At 36.7% G+C, this 23,282-nt stretch overlaps 1 protein-coding gene and 1 pseudogene across 1 annotated transcript; one reads left to right on the forward strand and one right to left on the reverse strand.

Annotated features, from left to right (window-relative positions):
- Positions 1–3,880: 3,880 nt before the first annotated feature.
- LOC145017843 (putative histone H2A.3 pseudogene) lies at positions 3,881–4,464 on the reverse strand (annotated as a pseudogene).
- A 6,721-nt stretch (positions 4,465–11,185) lies between these two features.
- LOC145016827 (uncharacterized) lies at positions 11,186–12,168 on the forward strand. The gene is made up of 3 exons (XM_078975019.1): positions 11,186–11,433; positions 11,546–11,746; positions 11,790–12,168. Exons 1-3 carry the CDS (start codon positions 11,186–11,188, stop codon positions 12,166–12,168), a joined length of 828 nt encoding a protein of 275 aa, XP_078831145.1.
- The last annotated feature ends 11,114 nt before the right edge of the window (positions 12,169–23,282 follow it).

The following is a 23,282-nucleotide window of genomic DNA, read 5'->3' on the forward strand; positions in this document are numbered from 1 at the left end:
TAAATGATTAAATAATCAAAATAGCATACCTGTAATTCCGGATGTTACAAACTTGGTGTTATAAAACGTATTATTGTGCATGATTTAATGAGTAGTTAGTACAAGCATATAATGTCGAAGTTTATTTTTTCCCTTTTATCCTAAGAGGATTAAAAGCGATATCTTGGGCCCCTCGATGATTCTGTTTTGACTATGTGTCAAGCTCGGTCATAACTAAATTGATGTGTTCAAGTATGTTCTATGTCAGACGAATCGGAAATCGGGAAACAAACTACTGGACAATAAGTATGACATTATTCCATGTATTTTTCCAGCTGATATCTTGAGAACAGAGGATTATATGATCCCTTATCTAAAGGATGTTTCACTGTCTTGGTCAGAGTTGACAGCGGCTTTTGAAAGCTTACGATTGCTAAGTCGGATCCGGAAGTCACATTGGCAGTTATAGTTAGTAGACTTATCCAAGTTGGAGACTATTGTATTTGGTGTCTAAGCCCATGATTATAATTGGGATGTACTTGACCTAATTGTAGCATGGTCCTTTTTGGGTTACCTTCACCAATGCAACTTGATAGGATGGATTTTAAGAATAAGGTTGTTTATGGTTTATTAATATATTACAAGTATAATATATTAATATGAAACCATATTATTTAATTTGTATTGATTAATAATTAATTTGGAATTAATGTTGTGATCAAAAGAGACTAATTAAATATGGAGGGATTGATTATGTAAATAAATCATTCTTGTAGTGTGGGCCAATGATTCATGATCATGTAGGTGGGCTAAACTAATTCATGAATAGTCCATGGAGGTTAAATCCTTAGAGCATGAGAATGTGGAAAGTCATGGGTTATTAGAGTTTGCAAAGTGTAACCCTAGCATGTGCAACATTATAAATAGAGCTCCTCTAGAGCCAAAATCGGCTACATCGTATCTTGGAGATAACCAACTTATTCTCTCAAGCCTCCTTTTGTATTTTGGTGTTTGTGAACCAATAGAGGCATCACACTTGAGGTGTTAAAGCTTTCAAAGGTCAAGAACTCTACCTTACTCAATAGGTAAGCATCCAAACTAAAATTTTATATTATATAGCTTCAATTGTATGTTAGATAGGGAGAATGCTTTGGAAAACAAAATGCATGTATAGATCCAAAGCATTTAGGATTGCATGTGCACCATAGGAGTGTTATACTACTCAAAACCCAACACTTTCTTCTTCAAGTTTCACCATAAGCCAAGAACAAGGCCTCCAATCAATCAAATAAGCTCACAAACATGAAATGGGGCTAGGGTTTCGTTAAGAGAGGTTGGAAGCTAAAAAAGATGCCCTACGTCATGAGTTAATGGCTTTAAATATGGAAGAAACCCTAAAATCATGGGCTTGGGTTGCAGCTGTTGTCACGTCGTGATACTACATTCATCACGTCGTGACAACTATTCTGGACACACGATCTCTAATTATCATGCCACGTCGTGACACCCTTCATGTCACGTCGTTGCATATGGTTTTCCTCATAAACAATGCATTTGACTCATTTATATCATCCACTGATTCAATATGGGAAATTAGTGTTATATACATATATATATATATATATATATATATATATATATATATATATATATATATATATGTATATATATGTATATAACACTAATTTCCCATATTGAATCAGTGGATGATATAAATGAGTCAAATGCATTGTTTATGAGGAAAACCATATGCAACACAAGAAAACATCTAGTTTACCTAGGTTACAACCACATGAAGTCACTTTGAGTTGTGTAGTTACATTTTACTAAGTAGTGAAGATCGTGAGTTGTATTATGGTAGGACAAACTTTATCAGCCAGCTTTTAAGCGTATAAACTTAACCCGCTGTAAACACAAGAGAATAATTGTATTTGTGAGTTCGTCTTAGTGTATTGCAACTTTACTTATTATAACTTGCTCGGGTTTTTCGAACCACTTGAGTTGTGGTGAGTTGGTAAGGCATCTGGAAGATATGATAGATATTGACTTATGTTCAAATCATGGCACTACTCAGTCCTAGTTGCAATGAAGGTTCATCAGTAATGACTCCAGGACATGAAGTTATGTCTCATGTTTGCAACGGAAGATTAGTCGGTACGCAAAAGCTGACTCAGAACCTTTGTTAAGCAAGTTTCCTTTCTTTAATTTAAAAAAAAAATAAAAAACTTGCTCGGGTTATCCTAACAAGTTTGTGTCGCTTTATTTATACTTGTTTTATGTTATATACCCATGTAAAACTTTGTTCCTATTTTTATCTTCATTATCAATACGTTGAACGTTGAGATTGTTTTATGTTATGCATGTAGATTAATATTTTTTTTCAAAAATCAAAATTTTTCGTTGTTTGGTAAATAATTAAATGGATCATTGTCATTGTATCTAATGAGTTGATGAGATCAAATAAGGGTCATATACAATATTGGACATGGGTTTTACAAAGCTAATTACTTTAATCTTTACTAAAATGTTAAACCGTAACATCTAAACAACTCACGTAAATCTGATCCAAAGCACCTGATGAGATCAAATTAGGTATTATATACAATATTGGACATTGACTTGTACAAAGCTAATTGCTTTCATCTTTAATAAAATAGTGAACCACAACATTTAAACTAACCATGCAAACTCAATCCAAAGCTCATGTGAGATGTCGATCACTAAACATTAACAATATTTCAAACAATTTAGAGTTTGAAGTTATGTATGAAATTTTATCAAACATTCACATTTTAGTATATTACAACTTGTTTATGTAAATCCGATTATTTTTCTTTTCAAATTATTAAAACTTCAATCAAATTCATATGTTATCAAAACTAATTAATCACACCAATTTAAATCGTAATAAGTAGATCCACATCCAACACTGGCATGGAAAACAATTAAAACCAATCAAAATGAAATACCTCTCACGAGGTATTTAAATAAAATATAATCCCTAATTATAAATATTAAACAATTAGAATTGAAATCATATATATCGACCTTTATTGGTCACTCGGAGTCAAACTCAGTGAGTCGTTTCCAAGCACGGACGTTATAACAAGATTCTCACAAGATTCCGATTTCTAAATCCCTATAAATACCATCCAATTCTCCACGATTCAATCAAAATTTTCCCTCCATTTCGAAAACAACTTTCAGAAACACTGATTTGATCTCCCATGGCGGAAGCTAACCCAAAACGTCTCGCCAATGACGGTGGTGATCCACCCAAGAAGAAGAATACTACCTCCGCCGGTGGTTCTAAACAAGTCAAAATCGAAGACACCAGCAACAGCAAATCCAACAAAGGTGACGTCGAAGAGGTTAACATCTACAACCTTGACTTACTGAATGAGATTCTTGAGTATAAAAACTGGAAAGGAACAACTCCGTGTGATAATCCCGATGATTTGCGTGAATTCTGCACTCCTTATATTCGATTGGACATTGGGAACGCTAGGGGATGGATTAGGAAAATGAGAGAGCTGAAGACCAAATTCAACGACGACAGTGATCCGACGAATGATGTTGAGAAAGAGGAATTCGAAGTGTGGAAGAAGATTTGGGGAGGTGAACCAAAGGGCGATGATCATGATCCAGGTGTGGGTTCATCTAAATAAGATTTCTAATCGTTTTTTTTACAGATTTTTGAATGTTGATGATGATTTCTTACCTCAAGAAATTCAATGGTGGGTCAAGAAAATACACAGATTCGTTTGTAATTGAATAAAACTTGTAGACTATAACTCAAGATCATCGATGTATTAATGAAGTGACTGGAAATGAATATATGAGTTTGATATCATGATGCTTTCTAAAACTATTAGAACTTTTTTTCTATTACAAAATCAGATAATCAATCGACATTCCGTTAGATACAATATCATTCATGATTTTGAATTACAATTGCATAAATCAAATTATATTCCCCAAATCTATCATTCACAATCGAATGCCACCACAACAGAGAAACCAATCCAAAATCCAAATCGTAAACCTATTCATCATCTTTAGAAGATGCAACAGACGCTTTCTTCGGAAGCAAGTGAGCGTGAATGTTAGGCATCACTCCGCCATTAGCAATCGTAACAGCTCCAAGCAATCTACTCAATTCTTCATCGTTTCTCACAGCTAACTGTATATGCCGAGGCACAACTCGAGTCTTCTTGTTGTCTCTGGCAGCATTTCCGGCCAACTCAAGAACCTCAGCCGCAAGGTACTCCATGACGGCGGCGAGATAAACAGGAGCACCGCCGCCGATCCGATCAGCGTACTTTCCGGTTCTGAGGAAACGAGCGATGCGACCAACCGGAAACTGGAGTCCGGCCTTGCTGCTACGAGATGTCGACTTCTTGGCTACGGCGGCGGACTTAATGGACTTTCCTCTTCCTGCCATTGCTTGGAGTTCAAAAACTGAAATGTAGAAGTGAGATGTTGGTAGACTGTAGATGACGATGTAATGGCTGCTTGGTGTTTTTATAGGTTGCGTAGGGGATAAAGACAGCCAATAAGAACAGATGACGCGGATCGAGAGTCTGCACCGTTGATTTTCATCCATTGAAATGAACGGCGGATATCGTGGATCATTGGATTCTATACATATATAAATATTCGTGGCTATTTTAATTTCCCGCTGTCTTTAACCATATTTGATTCGAGTTTTTGTTGATAAATATTTTAGTATTAGTTTTTCTACAAACTGCTGCATATCTAGTATTTGTTGTTCGTTGATTTTTTTTGGTTTTGTTCTTTTAGTTTTGAAGATATAAATTTGGTAATTTTTTAATACGTTTTATTGTGGTTTTTATTTTATTTTTTAAATTAGAATGATTAATGTTGTACTAACTGAAAAATTAATTAATAGCTGACAAATTAGCTGATAATTTATAAATTAGTTACAAAATGATTTTTGATACTCCTATTAAATAGTTAATAAGCTAGCTAAAATTCATAAAATGCATTTAAATGAATATGTTTTATATAATTAATTAATTTTATACTTTGAAAGAAAATAAAATAAAATAATACTAACTTATAAACTAATTTTTAGTATAGCAAACATGACAATTTAAAATCTCCATAAGTAAAATAGTTTATTAGATAGTTATGACGAATCAAATACAACTTAAATTTTTGTTATCTTTTTAATATTATTTTTCTTATTGAGTCTAGGATTCTAAGGAAAAAAAAAAAGAGGCGTTTGGGCGACGAAAACAAGAAGGGGTTGTCGTCCGTCGTCGATTAAGCGAAAAAACGGTCGTTTCCGAATAAGATCGCTTCCATTAAGGACATATTGTATTTATGACCAATAAGATTTTCTAGAAGAAACAATTTAGTTTAAAGTTTTATTAAATAAAAAAATACTAAATTGCATAGTCCTTATGATTTGCTTAAAATTATCACTTTGATCCAAAAATGTTTGGACTAATACAAAAGGTCCTAAACTTTCATTTTGTTGTGTTTTTTGTCCAACCTATTATGTCTTTTTTCAAAATGATGGATTTTGCCTTATTAATATGATTTTTTTCTTCTTATTTGTTTTTCTGATTTCAAATTTAAAAAATAAAAAATAAAATAAAATAAATCTACAACTAATAACCCACCAAACCCCACCCTTCCCCTCTCTCTCTCTCTCTCTTCTCTGGAAGTCATCACCATATCGGCGCCCCTTCTCCGATCTTCGATCTCTACTCCAGACCTCCGATCGACGGTACCAGCTACTGCTCCTTCTCTTAGCTGATAAGTCTCATTTTCTTTATCGAGCTACTGCTCCTTCTTCTGTTTTGAATCTAAAGATCAATTCGTGTTTGATTTTTGGTTTGGTGTTAAACCTATTTTCTTTTTCTGGTTCAGTAAGTTGATGATTTTTTAATGAAATATATTGTTGGAACCTGAAAGTGAACCTCTAGCAATCTCTAACCTTTTAACAATTCCGAAGTCAGCCTCAGTTCTGAAATATAAGTTGGTGTGAAATCAGTGTGTAGTTTGAAGAGTAGCTTGCGTCCAGAGAATAAGTTCATTAGAATACATTCTAAACGTATCGAAGCCATTCCAAAATGGAAGTAGTGTCCAGAATGATAATATGTCGAAACAGTTTTTTATCCGTCTGAATTAATTGTATTTGTCATTTAGCTTGATTTAACATGTCATAAGAATTAATCTCTTTTGTCAAACCTATATAATCAGAGTGTCAGAAATAACTCTATTATCCGGTCATATGTATGTATTTGGTTAGTACGATGTAAGTTGTTCTCCTATTTAAAGGAGTTTTCTCTTTTAAATCAAGTGACGGATTGTTCAACCAAAAATAGCATTATTCTAGTTCACCTCACCTTCCATTCTTTGTCAAGTCATTCTTTCAAACATTCTTCTTGTTCTTCATTTATTGTCTTGACCTTGATCATTATTTTCATTCTTCATTTATGGCATTAATATTTTGTTGAATGCATTAACTCAGACTTGACTGGTCTTTCCAGGCTCGACTGGAATATTCCTTAGTAAGCAGACATTGATCTTAAGCATTAACTAAAGGTTTGAGTTTTCAAACCTTGGTATTTCAATCATTTATGTGTTCAGGATAAAAGTTCTTATATATACAACTTTTGTTTGAAGATGTCTTAACTTCAATGGCTGCTTCTAATCCTCAACAAATGTATTCAATGTAAATAGCAAATAGCGTGTGTTGTCCTACTCGTGCCCCACTGCTAGTTATTGAAGAATATGATCATTGGAAAGTCATAATGGAAAGGTTTTTACTAGCTAAAGAGAAAGGTGAAGCTATCTGGAGATCCGTCAAAGAATGACCTCATGTTCTAGTTAGAATAACAGTTAGAGATGTTGTTTCTCAACTCATGGGCCAAGATGAAAACCGCCCAAACACCTCTTACTGCAGACGATATCAAAAAACTACATGCTGATCAAGTCGCCTTTTCCGAAATGGTGTTTAGTGTTCCACCATCCCTCTTTGAACACATTAAGTTGTGTAAATCTGCCAAAGAGATTTAGGACACTCTTAAAGATCTAATCAAAGGTTAAGAAAATATGAAATACAAGCGTCTAACATTTGTTGTAAACGAGTTTGACACCTTTTACAACAACTCCTTGTGAATCAGTTGCCTCAGCCTCCAAGCGATACTGAATCGTAGTCAACAACATGACTGCTTATAGGATTATCCGAACTCCCTTGGAGTACAACCTTAAGTTCACAAACAGCCTTGGTAAAGGATGGGGAAACGTGAAATCTTGTCTTCAAAGCAATGGATCTCTGAAGAAGCTAAAGCTTTACCAACTATTTGATGAACTTCAAGGTCATGATACAAACGTTGCTTATACCTTAAGAGAACTCTTCAGAGGTCCTCTTGCTCTCGTTAGTTCCGTTGAACCATCTATTCTAAACTCATCCATCTCGGGCCCCTTGAAATCCGTTGTTCCACCTGTTCAACCCTACTTGCCTATCATATCTACTCAAAACTATCATATTGATGGTAATCTTGATTCCGAAGCTATGGACTATGAACTCCGTTTCCAACAGGAGTGCTCTCCATGAAATACAAACGTCCATTTAATCCCTGTCACAAACCATATCACAATTGTTTTCATGCTCCTTATCAAAACAATCCCCAACCATACTTTGCTCTGGAACCTCAACCCACTATGGAAATTCCACCAGCCTACAAACCAAACATCACTAAACTCAATTCCACCCAGGAACCTCAATTAGGTCCGAAATCTGACAAACCTAAAATTGTGTGTCATAAGTGTGGTCATGCAAACCATTTTGCAAAAGATTTGATGGCTGATATTCCACAAAAACCAAAAATCAAGGATTCTGCTTACCATGTCTTAAGATCCCAAGAGATGGCTAAAAGTGAAAAGGCATTTGTTACAACCGTGTCTAGAGATGTGGAAAGATATTGGTCGTCCGGAGATGATAATGATGATGATGTGGTTACTGGAAGAAACATGTGTCTAATGGCGAGACAAACAATGGGGTGTGATGAAGGCTATTGGTCTTCAGGGTCAGAAGATGAAGATGATGTTGTTGAACCAAACTACTGCTATATGGCCACCAACGATCCACTAGGTCAAAGCATCATTCAGCAGGTAAAGACGAGATGTTTTTGGTAGAACATAGATGATGATATAATGGTTGCCTGGTGTTTTTATAGGTTGTGTAGGGGTTAAAGGCAGCCAATAAGAACAGATGATGCGGATCGAGAGTTTGCGTCGTTGATTTACATCAATTGAAATGAACGACATATATCGTGGATTATTGGATTCTATACATACATAAATATTCGTGGCTATTTTAATTTCTTGTTGTCTTTAACCATATTTTATTCGAGTTTTTGTTAATAAATATTTTAGTATTAGTTTTTCTACTAACTGCTGTATAATTAGTATTTGTGGTTCGTTGCATTTTTTTTGGTTTTATTATTTTAGTTTTAAAAATATAAAGTTGGTAATTTTTTTATAGGTTTTATCGTGGTTTTTGTTTTATTTTTTAAATTGAAATTATTAATGTTAGTCGACAAACTAGCTGACAATTTATAAACTAACTACAAAATTATTTTTGATACTAACGACTTAATAAACAAGTTAAAATTTATAAAATGCATGTAAATGAATATTTTTTATATAATAATTTTTTTTGAAAATAAAATAAAATAACTAGCTTATAAACTTAATCTTTGGTATGACATGACAACTTAAAATCTCCACAAATAAAAAAGTTTATTAGGTAGTTGTGGCGCAACCAAGATAAACCACGCCAAATTTGATTTGTTTATCCAAAATATATCTTGAATTCAATATAAAAATAAAATAATAAATAAATAAATAAAATCCAACTACTTCATTATTATTTCAATTTCAAAACATCTAACATCTTAGTATACACTCTATTAAGTTTTATTCATTTACAAATAAATCTATGTATTTTTTTTTGACCCACCATTCAACTTCTTGAGATAAGAATTCATGATTTACATACAAAAGTCTGTATAAAAAACGATTACATAGATGAACCAAAATCTGGATCATGATCATCGCCCTTTGGTTCATCCCCCCAAATCTTCTTCCACAATTCGAATTCCTTCTTATCAACATCATCCGTTAGAGCACTGTCGGTGTTGAATTTGATTTTAAGCTCTCTCATTTTCCTAATCCATCCCCTTGCGTTTCCAATGTTCAATCGAATACAAAGAACATTGTAGATGTTCACCTCTTCAACGTTACCTTTCTTGGGTTTGCTGTTGCCGGTGTCTTCAATTTTGACTTCTTTAGAACCACCGACGGCGGTGGCAGTGGTAGTATTCTTCTTGTTCGGTGGATCACCGCCGTTATTGGGGAGAAGGTTGGGGTTAGCTTCCGCCATATGGGAGATCATATCAGGGTTTCTGAAAGTTGTTTTCGAGATGGATGAAATCTTTTGATTGAATCGTGAAGGATCAGATGATATATTTATACTTTGACTTAATGACTCCAAATAACGAATAAAGTTGGATAAGAATTATTTTTATTCATATTGTTGATTAAATAAAATAATATATTATATTAGGAAAACAATTATTGATATATTATTAAGAATGCGCAAAAATTGAACTTCAAACAACATAAGTTTGTTTTACAAAAGAATCAATGTATTTTCTTGATTCGCCATTGAATTTATTGAGGTAAGAAATCATCATCTACATACAAAAATCAGTAAAAAAAAAAAGTTCAGGAAACTCATTTACATGAAACTGCACTCGGATCATCATCATCATCATCGCCCTTTTGTTCATTCCCCCAAATCTTCTTCCACAATTCGAATTCCTTTTTATCAACATCCCCATGTGGAGCACTCTCATTGTTGAATTTGTTCTTCATCTCTTCCATTTTCTTTAACCACCCACCTTTGTTCACACTGCCCACATGAATATAAGGAAAGCAGAATCTTTGCAAATCATCTGGGCTTTCACATGGCCACACTCCTTTCCGATTTCTATAAGCAAGAATCTCCTGCATTATTTCAATGGTGTCGTAATCAACCTCTTGGATTTCTTCATTCTGCGGTTTGTTGGTGGCGATGTCTTCAATTTCGTTAGGATGTTTCCACTGAGCAGAACCGCCGCTGATGATGGCGTTAGTGATCTTCTTCCTCTTGTTGGGTGCTTCACTGCCGTCATGGGGGAGATGTTTTGGGTCAGGGTCAGTTTCCGCCACGGGAGATTAAAATCGTTGTTTTTGAAAGTTGTTGAGATGGAGGGAAATTTTCTTGATTAAATCATGCACGATATATTGTGATTTTGTAATAACGTCGCCACGTCGGCAGCTGAAAAGACTCATTGTAACAAAATTTGTTTGATAAAAACAAATTCGGACACAAAAATGAATTTAAATGAGTTTTTGATAACTTAAATGTCAAATAATAGTTTATATAAATAAGTTGTAATAATTATTTTCGAATTTCATAATAATAATTAAAAAAAAAAACTAATTACAGTTTTGATTATTTATGGTTAAAGCAATTTGATACAGAGAAACAAGTTGCAGAAATTTACCTAGTGATTATTTAAGATCAAAGTACTTAGGTTTGTAACCCGTATTCGATCTCATCGATTGTAACATTATGAGTTTGCTTTATTGTGTGGAATGGAATGAAAACAAGAAAAAAAAAATGAAATATGTAATGAAATGGACAAAATAGTAAAATTGATTATTATCATTTCATGAAAAAATTTCATGTTTGGTTGCTAGGCGGAATAAATTGACTCATCAATCGATATTATTTGGTATTGTACGAAAAAATGAATAAATGTAGAGAAATAAAAGATGATGACAAATATACCCTAAAAAAGAACATTGTAACCCTTTTAGACGATGAGGTATGGGCCAAACGAGAAACGATGCGGGTGACGTGGCCGTTGACAACGACGTCTTGACGGGGGAACACCGCCCCCTGCTCGTTGCAGCTCGTCGAGATTGGATTTCGTTGGCGTCACGACCAGATGAAACGCAGAAAATGAGACCGTTGCAAACATTTTAATTGCAACGGTATAAAAAAATAACTATTAAAAAAAACCATTTACCCTATAAAAACCTATCATTTTTATAAAATAATTCACACAATTTCTCTTCTTCTCTCCACATAGTTTCAATTATCTTCAAAAAAAATATGGAGCCTTTCGACTTGTCCGATGATTCAGATGACGATATTTTCTTCAAGCTGATGTACCAGTATTACACTACCGACTTGCTACTAACAAGACGTGCGATGTTAAACAGAAATCGCGAGGAAGGACACGAACATTTGTATCGCGATTACTTTGCGGAAAATTGTGTATACGGGGCGAATGACTTCAAAAGAAGATTTCGTTTGAGTAGGGATGTGTTCTTACGAATCGCCAACGCCTTGGAAAGCCGGTATCGCTTCTTTACTATACTTTTTTACAAAATAAATAAAAATGTACTATATGTTTCTTTAATTTTACAACATATGCAATATATTTTTAAACTATAGTTAATTTATGTTTAGGTATGAATTTTTTCAGTTAAGATATGATGCTAGAGGTAGACGAGGGTTTACAACGTTGCAGAAATGTGTTGCGGCCATTCGTTTGATGGCTATGGGGGAGTCAATCGGCACCATGGACGACTATATGAGAATGTCCGAAAGAACTGCAAGGGAGAGTTTGTATACATTGTCAAGGGGTGTTGTTGAAACATTTGGAGAAGTGTATTTGCGGACACCTTCGTTGCATGATTTGCAAGAATTGTAGGTGGCGCGAAGAACGTCATGGGTTTCCCGGAATGATCGGAAGCATTGATTGCACACACTGGAAATTGAAAAATTGTCCAGTAGCATGGAAAGGACAATATGCAAGTGGTCATCACGGATCACCTTCGCTGGTTTTAGAGGCTGTTGTTTCTCAAGATTTATGGATTTGGCATGCATTTTTTGGGGTTTTGGGTTCCAACAACGATGTCAACGTTCTTGATCAGTCGCCAATATTCGACGATCTTTTGAATGGAAAGACCCCGGATGCTCCTTTCACGGTGAATGGAAACGAATACAAATATGGGTATTACCTTACAGATGTAATATATCCTCAGTATTCCACATTCGTGAAGGCATTCCGCCACCCGGTTAAAGAATGAGACAATTTTTTTAAAAGAAGACAAGAAGGAGCACGTAAGGATGTGGAACACGCTTTTGGAGTGCTGAAGGCGAAGTGACATATAGTCGAACATGCAGCACGACCATTGGATTTAGAAACTGTACGATATATCATGTATGCATGTATCATAATGCATAACATGGTAGTAGAAGATAAAGGGCGAAATATTGCACACTATATCCCAACGGAGCCTAGACACGTTCAGTTTCAACCAGGAACAACAGAATATTTTCATCGCGTTGTTGACATTCAGGACGCAAATAAACACAGACAACTTCGAGAATACTTGGCGGATTATATCTTTTATGGTAACAATAACGATAACGAATAGCGTTGTATTTTTTTTTTTTTTTTGAATCTGGATGTTATTTTTTTTAATTTGAATGTTATGTGTAATTTAATATCTATGTTAATTTTAATGTTTAAAAATTATTATATGTTATTTATAATTTTTAAACATTATGTTTTATTTATTATGTTATATTTAAAAAATACTTGTCTAAATTAAAAATAAAAAAGATTTTTGAAAAAAATAAAAAATAAATTAAAAAATGGAAAAAAAAAAGTTGATGTCATAACAAGATAGAACATGGTGATAATTTCCCCACTTGGTGTTACTACACCATTGATGATGTGACATATGATGTGGCACTAAAATGGTGTTATGACTAGTTGCCCACACCCAATATTCTTAGATCATGGTATACAAAACAATAATATCATATTTCATCTTCCTTCATAACTTTGTTAAAACATGAAAAATTGAGATAAAATCACACATATTAGTATACACATAAACATCAATCCACACACACATATTAGTATACACATAAACATCTAACCATACATATTAGTATACACATAAACATCAATCCACACACACATATTACTTTATTTCAATAAAAATAACAATTTTTTTTAAACTATCCGTCGTTTCTGAAATGGTCATTCCAAAACAAACCAAAATGGGTCAAATGTCATTTTGAAACAGACCAAATTGGGTCAAACTAAGTATTGTAGTTTAATGCTATATATAGGGTCCATACCCAAACAACCGAAATAACGTTTTGGCAAGTGAAATTCCGAAGCTCTTGCTACCGACATTTCAGACGGAGTTTTTTAAGCTTATAAACTATGGACTCAACAAATTAGGTGAGTTTTACTATTTAATTTACTTGCATTTTTATTTACAAACAATTATATATATTTCGGAATGCGTAAAACATTTCTAAAATGCAAAGAACTAGTCTGAAATATCTAGTTATTGTATTTTTGTAATGTTTTACACATATAAGTACCTTAAAATGTGTTTTGCACCATTTTTTCAGTGAACAAATAAGTCTAATTAGCAATTACAAGTGATTCTGGAATGGTAGTTACACTCCATGTAACGTCCCAAAAATTAGAGCTAAAATTTTCATTGTTATTTAATTAAAAGACCATCAACCAAATGTTTCATATAAAACCATAGTGAAAATCAGAGTATGTCAATAATCATCCAAATACATCAAGCCAACAAAATGCTGAACAACATGGTGTATGCGATGCGATCACCTAGAGCTCTTCCCATCCAAATACATCAAGCCAACCATTAAGTTGAGAGCTTTATACCTCCAAAAGCTTTCTAAGTTGGTGATGGTTCTGGATCCACAAGCTTCAACTTCACCAATGCAACTTCCATGAGCTCCTTCCCCTTCAAGATTACCAAAAACACCCTCAAAGGTCACTTCCAAGCTCAAAACACTCAAATGGAAATTAGGGTTTTGTTCTCAGGGTTTGGAGAGTTGGAGGTTGTTTATATGAAGGTCCAAGAGCAACTTAAGGTGTTTAAATAGGGGTTAAACCATAAGAATTAGGGTTTGCCCTAGGTGGTCGTACACCCAACGTACTTTACGTACGCCCAATGTATGCGGATGCTTCCGCGATCAACATATCAGCCTAGTATGCCTAACGTACTCCTAGCGTATGTCCATCATACTGACCAAGTACCCAAATTTAAATGTTTTATGTTTTTAGGGATAAAAGGGAAATCCCGAAAATATGAATGTTACAATCCCCCCCCCCCCCCCCACACACACACATATACTTGAATCAGACTTCATCCTCGAAGTCTGCTGCCGCAAATAACTCTAGGGTAATGCTCCCTCATCTCGTCCTCGAGTTCCCATGTCCACTCAAAACCCTTTCAGTGCTACCACTACACCTTCACCAATTCTACAACCTTGTTCCTCAAGGTTTTCGTCTTCCTGTCAAGGTTGGAAATCGGTCTCTCAATATAATTCAAGTGATCATCCACCTAAATATCCTCCAACAGAACCATCGCGGAATCATCAACTAAAAATTTCTGCAACTGAGAAACGTGAAACATGCTATGGATCTGACTAAGCTCCTCAGGTAGCTCCAATCGATAAGCAACCCTGCCCACCCGGGCCAAAACCTTGAAATTACCGATATACATGGGGCCTAACGTGCCCATCTTTCTGAATCGGGTGACATCTTTCCAAGGTGACACCTTTAGGAGTACCATGTGTTGGGTTTTAAGCATTTTAACACTCCTAAGTGTACATGCAACCCTAAATACCTTGGATCTATGTTTTCTCTATTATACATGCAAATATGAACTTTCCAAGGTATTCATCCTAACTAGCATAATAACATGGATTCATATGAATATCTCAAGTTAGAATTACATACCTCTTTGATGTAGAATGTCTTCATGAAGCTTGAGTGCCTAGTGCCCCAAGTGTGACACCTCAAATGGTTCACACAACACCAAATGCACATGGAATGACTTGAGAGAAATGGAACACTTCATAAAATCGGCTAGCCCTTTCTATCACTCATAGTGTCCGATTTTGTCAACATTAAGATGCTTATATAGTTAGTGACAATTAGGGTAAACCCTAACTGTCATGGCTTTCCATTCCCTTGGATCCATGGGTTCAGATATACCACGGAGCATCCATGGAGCATCTTATGGGTTTTAGCCCAACTTGACAATCCATGGAGCATTAGCCCACTATACAAGTATGGATGATTTACACAATCAACCCATATATTTAATTAGTCTTCTTTTGATCACTTAATTAATTCTAGATTAATTCTTGATCAATACTAATTAAATAATCTTATTAATATATTAGAACTTATAATATATTAACAAACCTTATGTGTTATTTCTCTCATTATAGTCTATCCAAATGCATGATGCCATGCAACCCAAATGGACCATGCCGGGTCGGGTCAAGTCTTACTAATTATAGTTATGGACTTAGACATTAATCCAACAGTCTCCCACTTGGATAAGTCTAAAACTATTATTGCGTATGACTTCAGGAACCGATCAACAATTGTAGCTCTCAAAAGCTTCTGTCAAACTCTGACCTTGTTGATGAACTCTGACCTTTGTCAATGACTTGTGCATTAGATAAGGGATCATATATTCCTCCATTATAGATATCATATGGAATGAGACATGGATTATAAATCATTCTCTCTGTCCATTTGTTGTTTCCCGATTTCTGATTCATGATGACTGACTGATTGAACAGCTCAAATCAGTCCTGGCTTGGCCAAGCACTTACATGAATCATCATTAAATCATCAAGGGGCCCACATATATTGCTTCTATCCCGAAGGTAAAAGGAATGGATAAACTTCGACTCATATGGCTTGTTCTACTACTTGTTGAGTCATACACAAAGGCACGTTTTATAACATCGAGTTACCAATGCATTTTCGTGCAGTCAATGTATAACCAACTTATAGTAACAACTCATATCTCTAGGTTTGAAGAATATAAGATATTATCGTCTCATGATCACTCGTGATAAAATCCATGAAGTGATTCCAATGAGCGCGGGTTGAATCCAATACTCAGAACTTATGAGCACTCATGAGTGTTGTAGCACCACTTTATCCAACAACTTAGACCTCTACAAACCAACCCATGATAGTGTTGATTCATATCTACTTCAAACATATGACCGACTGTGGATGATTTGAATAACTTAGTCATTCGGGAAGAATGACCTAGTTTATTCTGGAAGTCAAAACATGCAAAATGAAACACAAGAATAATTGAATATGATATGGTATCAAAAACTATGAATATAAATAAAACACCTTTTATTTATCACCATACTGATTACTTATTCATTGTTTCAGTTTTATCAACTTAATACTTAAATTAAAAACACTAGTTGTCCCATGCTCCAAGCATGTACACTATGTTTTTTCTAAACAATAGCTTTTCCATACACCAAGTATGCATTCTATGTTTGTCTATGATCCTTACTTTGTGAAATTAACCAATTGAACATAATTTCAATGATTCTAATTTCACACTCCCAAATCCTTATCGAAAATGTAAGAATTCCAAATTCCTATCATTTATCGAAATCTGTTAGATTCTAAACTTATATGCACAGATCCTCTTGTAATGAATATGTACAAAGTCACAAAGACTTGTCAAAAGATATTAAAGAGGATTCCAATGGAGATCAATTCCATGGGAAACATCCTTCTTGCATTAAGTTTTCTAATCTTACATAGATTTAATAACTTCCACATATGAAACATTCCCATTTTGACTATCACTTCTAAACAAGAGTTGCCTTTTTTTAGAATATGTCAATATGGTCCTTCCAAAAATTAACACTATACTTTCAACTGTCCCTGAGCAACCAATCTTTGGTAAACCTTAGATTGTCCTCGACAATTGCTTAATCATTTCAGTCATACCCAATTCTAGACCTTTTCCCTCTTAATGCCCCAGGCAGTTGGAAAATTTATAAATGATGAATATTATAGCACATGTAATCAATCCTATATCCGAAGCATATGGGACACGATTCATGATGTCTCACATAAAGACATGATTATAGACCAGTCTTTTGCTACAATATTTCTATTTGCCAAGTTCTCATAATTCATATTATAAAAAGGGATATCGTAATCATAATCGAATTTTAGAACGTAAATAATAGACCCATATATAGAATTTCCTTATGTTGAGCCATTCCAACACAAAATTCATATATATCCTTGACTAAAGATGATTAAAACCTCAATATAAGCCTTTAGAATTGGAATGAAGTATAATTTCCTCTCCCTTATTTATACTCCACACCGTTACAAACGATTTCGAACTCGAGAACAACCGAACAAACACGTAAACTAGTTAATACAGGATTGTGAGACTATCTTCGTTTTGCCCCTCGGGGTACCAATAAATCCTCACCGGTAGTATAACCAGAGTCTCCTGGAGGGAGAGCGTGAAATTTGTGGATAGATCTATTCGGGACCGACAATTCGACACCTGAACTGTTAGCTACAGTTAGGCGGGCACGCCTGGGGTGACAAATTTTGTAATCGTGCGACGCCTGAAGAACGTCAAGGAGGTCATCAGTCATATTAGTATGGTTATACGACTCACAATAAGTATAAACTAATTATTGTTTACGGGATTTCTTTCTTCTATAGTTTTATTTTAACTAATTTTATCTACTTACTGGAGGGTATTCCGGGGACAAAAACTATAGTTTTATTTTAAGTAATAAAACTACTATACATACTGGTGGTAGCCAGGGTTTTCAAACAGAACGTACCTTTCATACAGAAACCATGAAACATGTTAGAAAATATTGGATTTTCTTGGTAAGCATGCATACATATCTCATAACTCGGTAACAACAGTTTTCGATACAAACGATATTTACTGATAATGGAAAGAAACTATTTATACAAACTTAGTGACTAGTTTTCAATACAAAAACATGTTTATGAACTCACCAGCTTTATGCTGATATGTTTTCAAAAACCGCTTGTATTCTTAGGGCAACGATAGACAGGTACCTTATCAACTTTTGGAGAAGATGGAGCATTTTTTTGGAGTCTTGTCTCTATCTTTTGTTATACAGTGTTATGTACAAAATATGTTTTCAAACATATGTAAATATTCATATTGTAATGTAATGGTTGTGTTTACTTTAATTGCTATGATACGATTGTTGTGATACTACGTATGACGTCGCCGCCCCCAGACGTTTCCACCGTTGTTTTTCTGATGGTTCGGGGGTGTGACAGATTGGTATTAGAGCTATTGTTTATAGTGAACTAAGTATACCGAACCTTACATGGTATACAAATATAAACACTAAGGGGCCGAAGTGCTCTGAACTAAAAGTATACTTTTAAAATATAAGTATTTTTACTCCAATTATACAAGTATACCTACATACCAGAAACCGTATCGTACAAAGAACCAAACCAAAGTAATTGGATGTTGAACACTGTGGTTAAGCCTGGGCAGTTATGCAATCATGTCTAGGGTCAATATAGCTTGATCAACTATATTCATTCAAGACATGACCAACATGTGCTTGGGAGTGATTGTTGTGTTGCAGCATGCCTAAAACTTACCAAATATTTCTACCAAAAGAAATTGATGGAACAAAACATTCAACACAAAATACTATAGGAGTATTTTAGTCCATGTAGGATACATTGTAAAAATTCATTCCAAGTGTTGCTACTCATTCTTTCTTAGCGATAGTTTACTTGCTTTAGTAACTCCTCCCTGTTTATCGCTTAGTAGAACACTTTATCTATCATATAGAGATACATCTTGTTTCATATCTCTTGATTCAATTCAGTGAACTTACCATCGTCTCCTTCCTGATCATTTTAGAATGAGATGCCTCCAAAGAAAATACCTAGCTCAAAGAACAACAATCCTCCTCCACCACCTCCTCAATTCGATCCCGCTATGTTCCAGGCAACTATTACTGTATGAACTTCGGCGGTTCTGGCGGGCCAGGAGGTGGTACCCATCCCCAAAATCAGGAAGGTGTTCAAGGACACCAGAGGGAGTGTTCCTATAAAGACTTCATGAACGCAAAACCCACATCTTTCGACGGCACTGTAGGTGTCATTTCCTTGACTCGATGGTTCTAGAAGATCGAGTCCATCTTCGAAATCTGTTCCTATTCGGAAGCCAACAAGGTGAAATTTTCCGCCTGTACTTTCACCAACAGAGCATTGACCCGGTGGAATAGTCAGGTTAAATCCCTAACCCTACCAATAGCAAACACTATGGGTTGGGGAGCTTGAAAGAACTCATGCTTGCTGAGTACTGCCCGCGGGGCGAAATGCAGAAACTGGAGCACGAACTCTGGAACCTAAAGATGAAGGGTTCAGATATTGCTGCCTACACTTCTAGGTTTAAAGACCTAGCACTTCTTTTCCCGGGAATGGTCACCCCGGAAAGCAAGAAGATAGCGAGATACATTTGGGGATTGACGCCCCCGACTCAAGGGAGTGTCTTGGCTGCTAGGCCAAACACTTTTGATAGCGCCACGTGTTTGGCGCAGACTCTCATAGATCACGGGGTTAACTGGATAAAATAGTAGCCATTCCTAAACCAATGAAAGAAAGTGGCGAGAAGAGAAAGTTCTGGAAGCAGTGAAAGGGTCAGTCTTCGCAGGACCCATCCAAGAAACCACATACAGTGGCAATCCACGTTGCCACTACTCCTGCTGCTGCTCCTGTAACTCAAGCACCTACCAGTGGATATACTGGTACCCTCCCTTGGTGCAGCAAGTGCAATTACCACCATCGTATCCCCGACCCATGCCGTGAAATGCTCTGCAACAACTGTGGCAAGAAGGGTCACACTGCTCAAAACTGCAGGACACCAGCCCAACCAACCAATCAGGCATCTGGAGTAGGTGTCGGTTAGGCCTGTTATGGTTGTGGCGAGGTCGGGTACTACAAGAGAAATTGCCCCAAGGCAGCAACAAATGGCACTACTGGGAGAGTTTTAGCAATGGGGCAAGAGGAGGTAGTTGCTGATCCTACCATTGTCACGGGTACGTTCCTCCTCGACAACTCTTATGCATGCATCTTTTCGATTATGGTGCGGAGAGAAGTTTTGTCAGTCATGCATTCAAACATCTTCTCAAACATAAACCCCAATCTTTAACCAAAACTTTTACTGTTGAAATGGTTAACGGTGAGAAAGAGAGCACTAACGCTATATTCCGTGGCTGTACCCTTAACCTAAACGATCATTCCTTTCCTATCGATCTTATGCCAGTTTCCATAAAGAGCTTCGATGTCATCATTGTCATGGATTGCTTGAGCCCCAATCGTGCTGATATCCTTTGTTTCGGAAAAGCTATCCGTATCAATCTCCTCTCCAGCGAAACCCTCATGCTCTATGGTGATAAACTTAGCTCCAGCCTCCGCATTATTTCATGTATCAAAGCACAAAAACTTCTGCAAAACAAGTGGCGTGCATTCCTAGCCCACATTGTAAATGAGAAACAAGAGGTTAAAGCCCTCGAGAGCATCCCCGAAGTCTGCAACTTTCTTGATGTATTCCCTGAAGAGCTTCCGGGAATTCCTCCTGAGCGCCAAGTCGAGTTTCGCATCGACGTAATCCCCAGAGCTACCCCTGTAGCTAAGTACCCATATTGCCTAGCGCCAATAGAAATGCAAGAGTTATCTAGCCAGCTCAATGAGATGCTAAGCAAAGGATTCATCAGACCGAGTTCCTCACCCTGGGGAGCCCCGGTTTTACTTTTGAAAAAGAAAGATGGATCTTTTCGGATGTGCATTGACTACTGAGAGCTAAACAAACTCACCATCAAAAACCGCTATCCTCTTCCTCGGATCGACGACCTCTTCGACCAACTTCAAGGAGCCGACTATTTCTCCAAGATAGACCTCAGATCAGAGTACCATCATCTATGAGTCCACGAGGGTGATGTTCCTAAAACAACATTTTGGACTCGATATGGTCACTACGAATTCGTAGTAATGCCCTTCGGTCTAACCAATGCACCGGCAGTGTTCATGGACTTGATGAACCGGGTGTGTCGTCCTTTCCTGGACAAGTTTGTTATCATGTTGATAGATGATATACTTGTCTATTCCAGAAGCGAGGAAGCTCAAAAACAACACTTGATATTAGTGTTGGAAACTCTAAGAACAGAAAGGCTATACGCGAAATTCTCCAAGTGTGAATTATGGATTTGGAAAGTAACTTTATTGGGTCACGTGGTAAGTGAGGAAGGCATACACGTGGATCTGTCCAAAATCAAAGTGATAGAGAGTTTGTCAGCACCGAAGACACCCACAAAAATCCGTCAATTCTTGGGTCTTGCTGGCTATTATCGTAGATTCATCTAGAATATCTCCAGAATTTCCAAACCCCTAACCACTCTGACTCAGAAAGGTGTACCCTTTTGTTGAAGTGAAAAGCAAGACACTACATTCCAAACGTTGAAGCGAGTCTTGTGCAGCCCACCTATCATGTCTCTTCCCGGAGGGACGGAGGACTTCATTGTCTACTATGATGCATCCAACCAAGGCTTATGTTGTGTGCTTATGCAAGGAGGAAAGGTTATTGCTTACGCCTCAAGACAATTGAAAGCACACGAAATCAATTATACAACTCACGACCTGGAGTTGGGAGCAGTGGTCTTCGCACTGAAGATTTGGAGACACTACCTCTACGGAACAAAGTGCACTATCTTCAGTGACCATAAAAGTCTGCAACACATCTTCAACCAGAAAGACTTAAACATGAGACAACGACGATGGATAGAGCTACTCAACGATTATGAGTGCGAAATACGCTATCATCACGGCAAGGCCAATGTGGTAGCAGATGCCCTCAGCCGAAAAGAGTACTCAGGTTGCAGGGTGAAAACACTTACCATGACCATCTATTCCTATCTACCCGCACAAATTAGAGAAGCTCAGTTGAAAGCCCTGAAACCAGAGAACTTGGCGGAGGAAGCCCTGAGAGGAATGGAAAAGAACATAGAGATCAAGGGAGACAGAGTCTACTATTTCCTGGATTGGATCTGGACCCCAAAGTTTGGTGGTTACAGAGGGGTCGTCATGAACGAAGCTCACAAGACTAGATACTCTGTCCACCTAGGATCGGATAAGATGTACCTTGATCTCAAAAAGTTATATTGGTGGCCAAACATGAAGGCCGAGATCGCTACCTTCGTGGGTAAGTGTCTGACTTGTGCCAAGGTGAAGGTCGAATATCAGAAGCCCTCAGGTCTACTTCAACAGCCCGAGATACCTGAGTGGAAGTGGGAGAGGATTACCATGGATTTTATTACCAAATTTCCCAAATCTCCGAGTGGGTACGACACCATCTGGGTAATAATCGATCGATTGATGAAATACGCTCACTTTCTACCAATCAAAGAACCTTTCAAGATGGAAAGACTCACATGAATCTACATCCAAGAGATAGTTCGACTGCACGGTGTGCCTGCATCCATTATCTCCGATCGAGATAGCAGGTTCACTTCGAGATTTTGGCAGTCCCTTCAGAAAGCTCTTGGAACTAAGCTGGATATGAGTACAGCTTATCATCCTCAGACTGATGGACATAGTGAGAGAACCATCTAGACCTTGGAAGACGTGTTAAGAGCATGTGTCATCGACTTTGATAAATCGTGGGATACCCATTTACCCTTGATTGAATTCTCCTACAACAGTAGTTATTATACCAGTATCAAGGTTGCGCCCTTCGAATCCCTCTATGGCCGCAAGTGCAAATCCCCTCTGTGTTGGGCTGAGGTGGGTGACACGCAACTAGCCAAAGGGCAAGTCCCTGATAGCACGCTCACTGGTCCAGAAATCATCCGTGAAACCACCGAAAAGATCGTACAAACGGGAACGACTAAAGGATTCACAAGATCGAAAAAAGAGCTACGCTGATAAACGACGAAAACCTTTGGTATTCCAGGTCGGAGACTGTGTTCTGCTAAAGGTTTCGCCTTGGAAAGTCATGATACGCTTTGGAAAACGTGGAAAGCTAAACCCGAGGTACATAGGACCATTTGAAATCCTTGCTAGGATTGGTATCGTAGCCTACAAACTCTGTTTACCTCAAGAACTTAGTAACATTCATCCCGTCTTCCACATGTCGAACCTCAAGAAATGCCTATCTGACGAAACCCTTGTGGTCCCTCTTGACGAAATCGAGATCAACGAAAATCTGAACTTCGTAGAAGAACCAGTCGAAATCATAGATCGGTAGGTCAAGCGAACGAAACAAAG

Source organism: Lactuca saligna, chromosome 9 (genome assembly GCF_052625555.1).
Source record: "Lactuca saligna cultivar CGN05327 chromosome 9, ASM5262555v1, whole genome shotgun sequence".
In the NCBI taxonomy this organism is placed as follows: domain Eukaryota; kingdom Viridiplantae; phylum Streptophyta; class Magnoliopsida; order Asterales; family Asteraceae; genus Lactuca; species Lactuca saligna.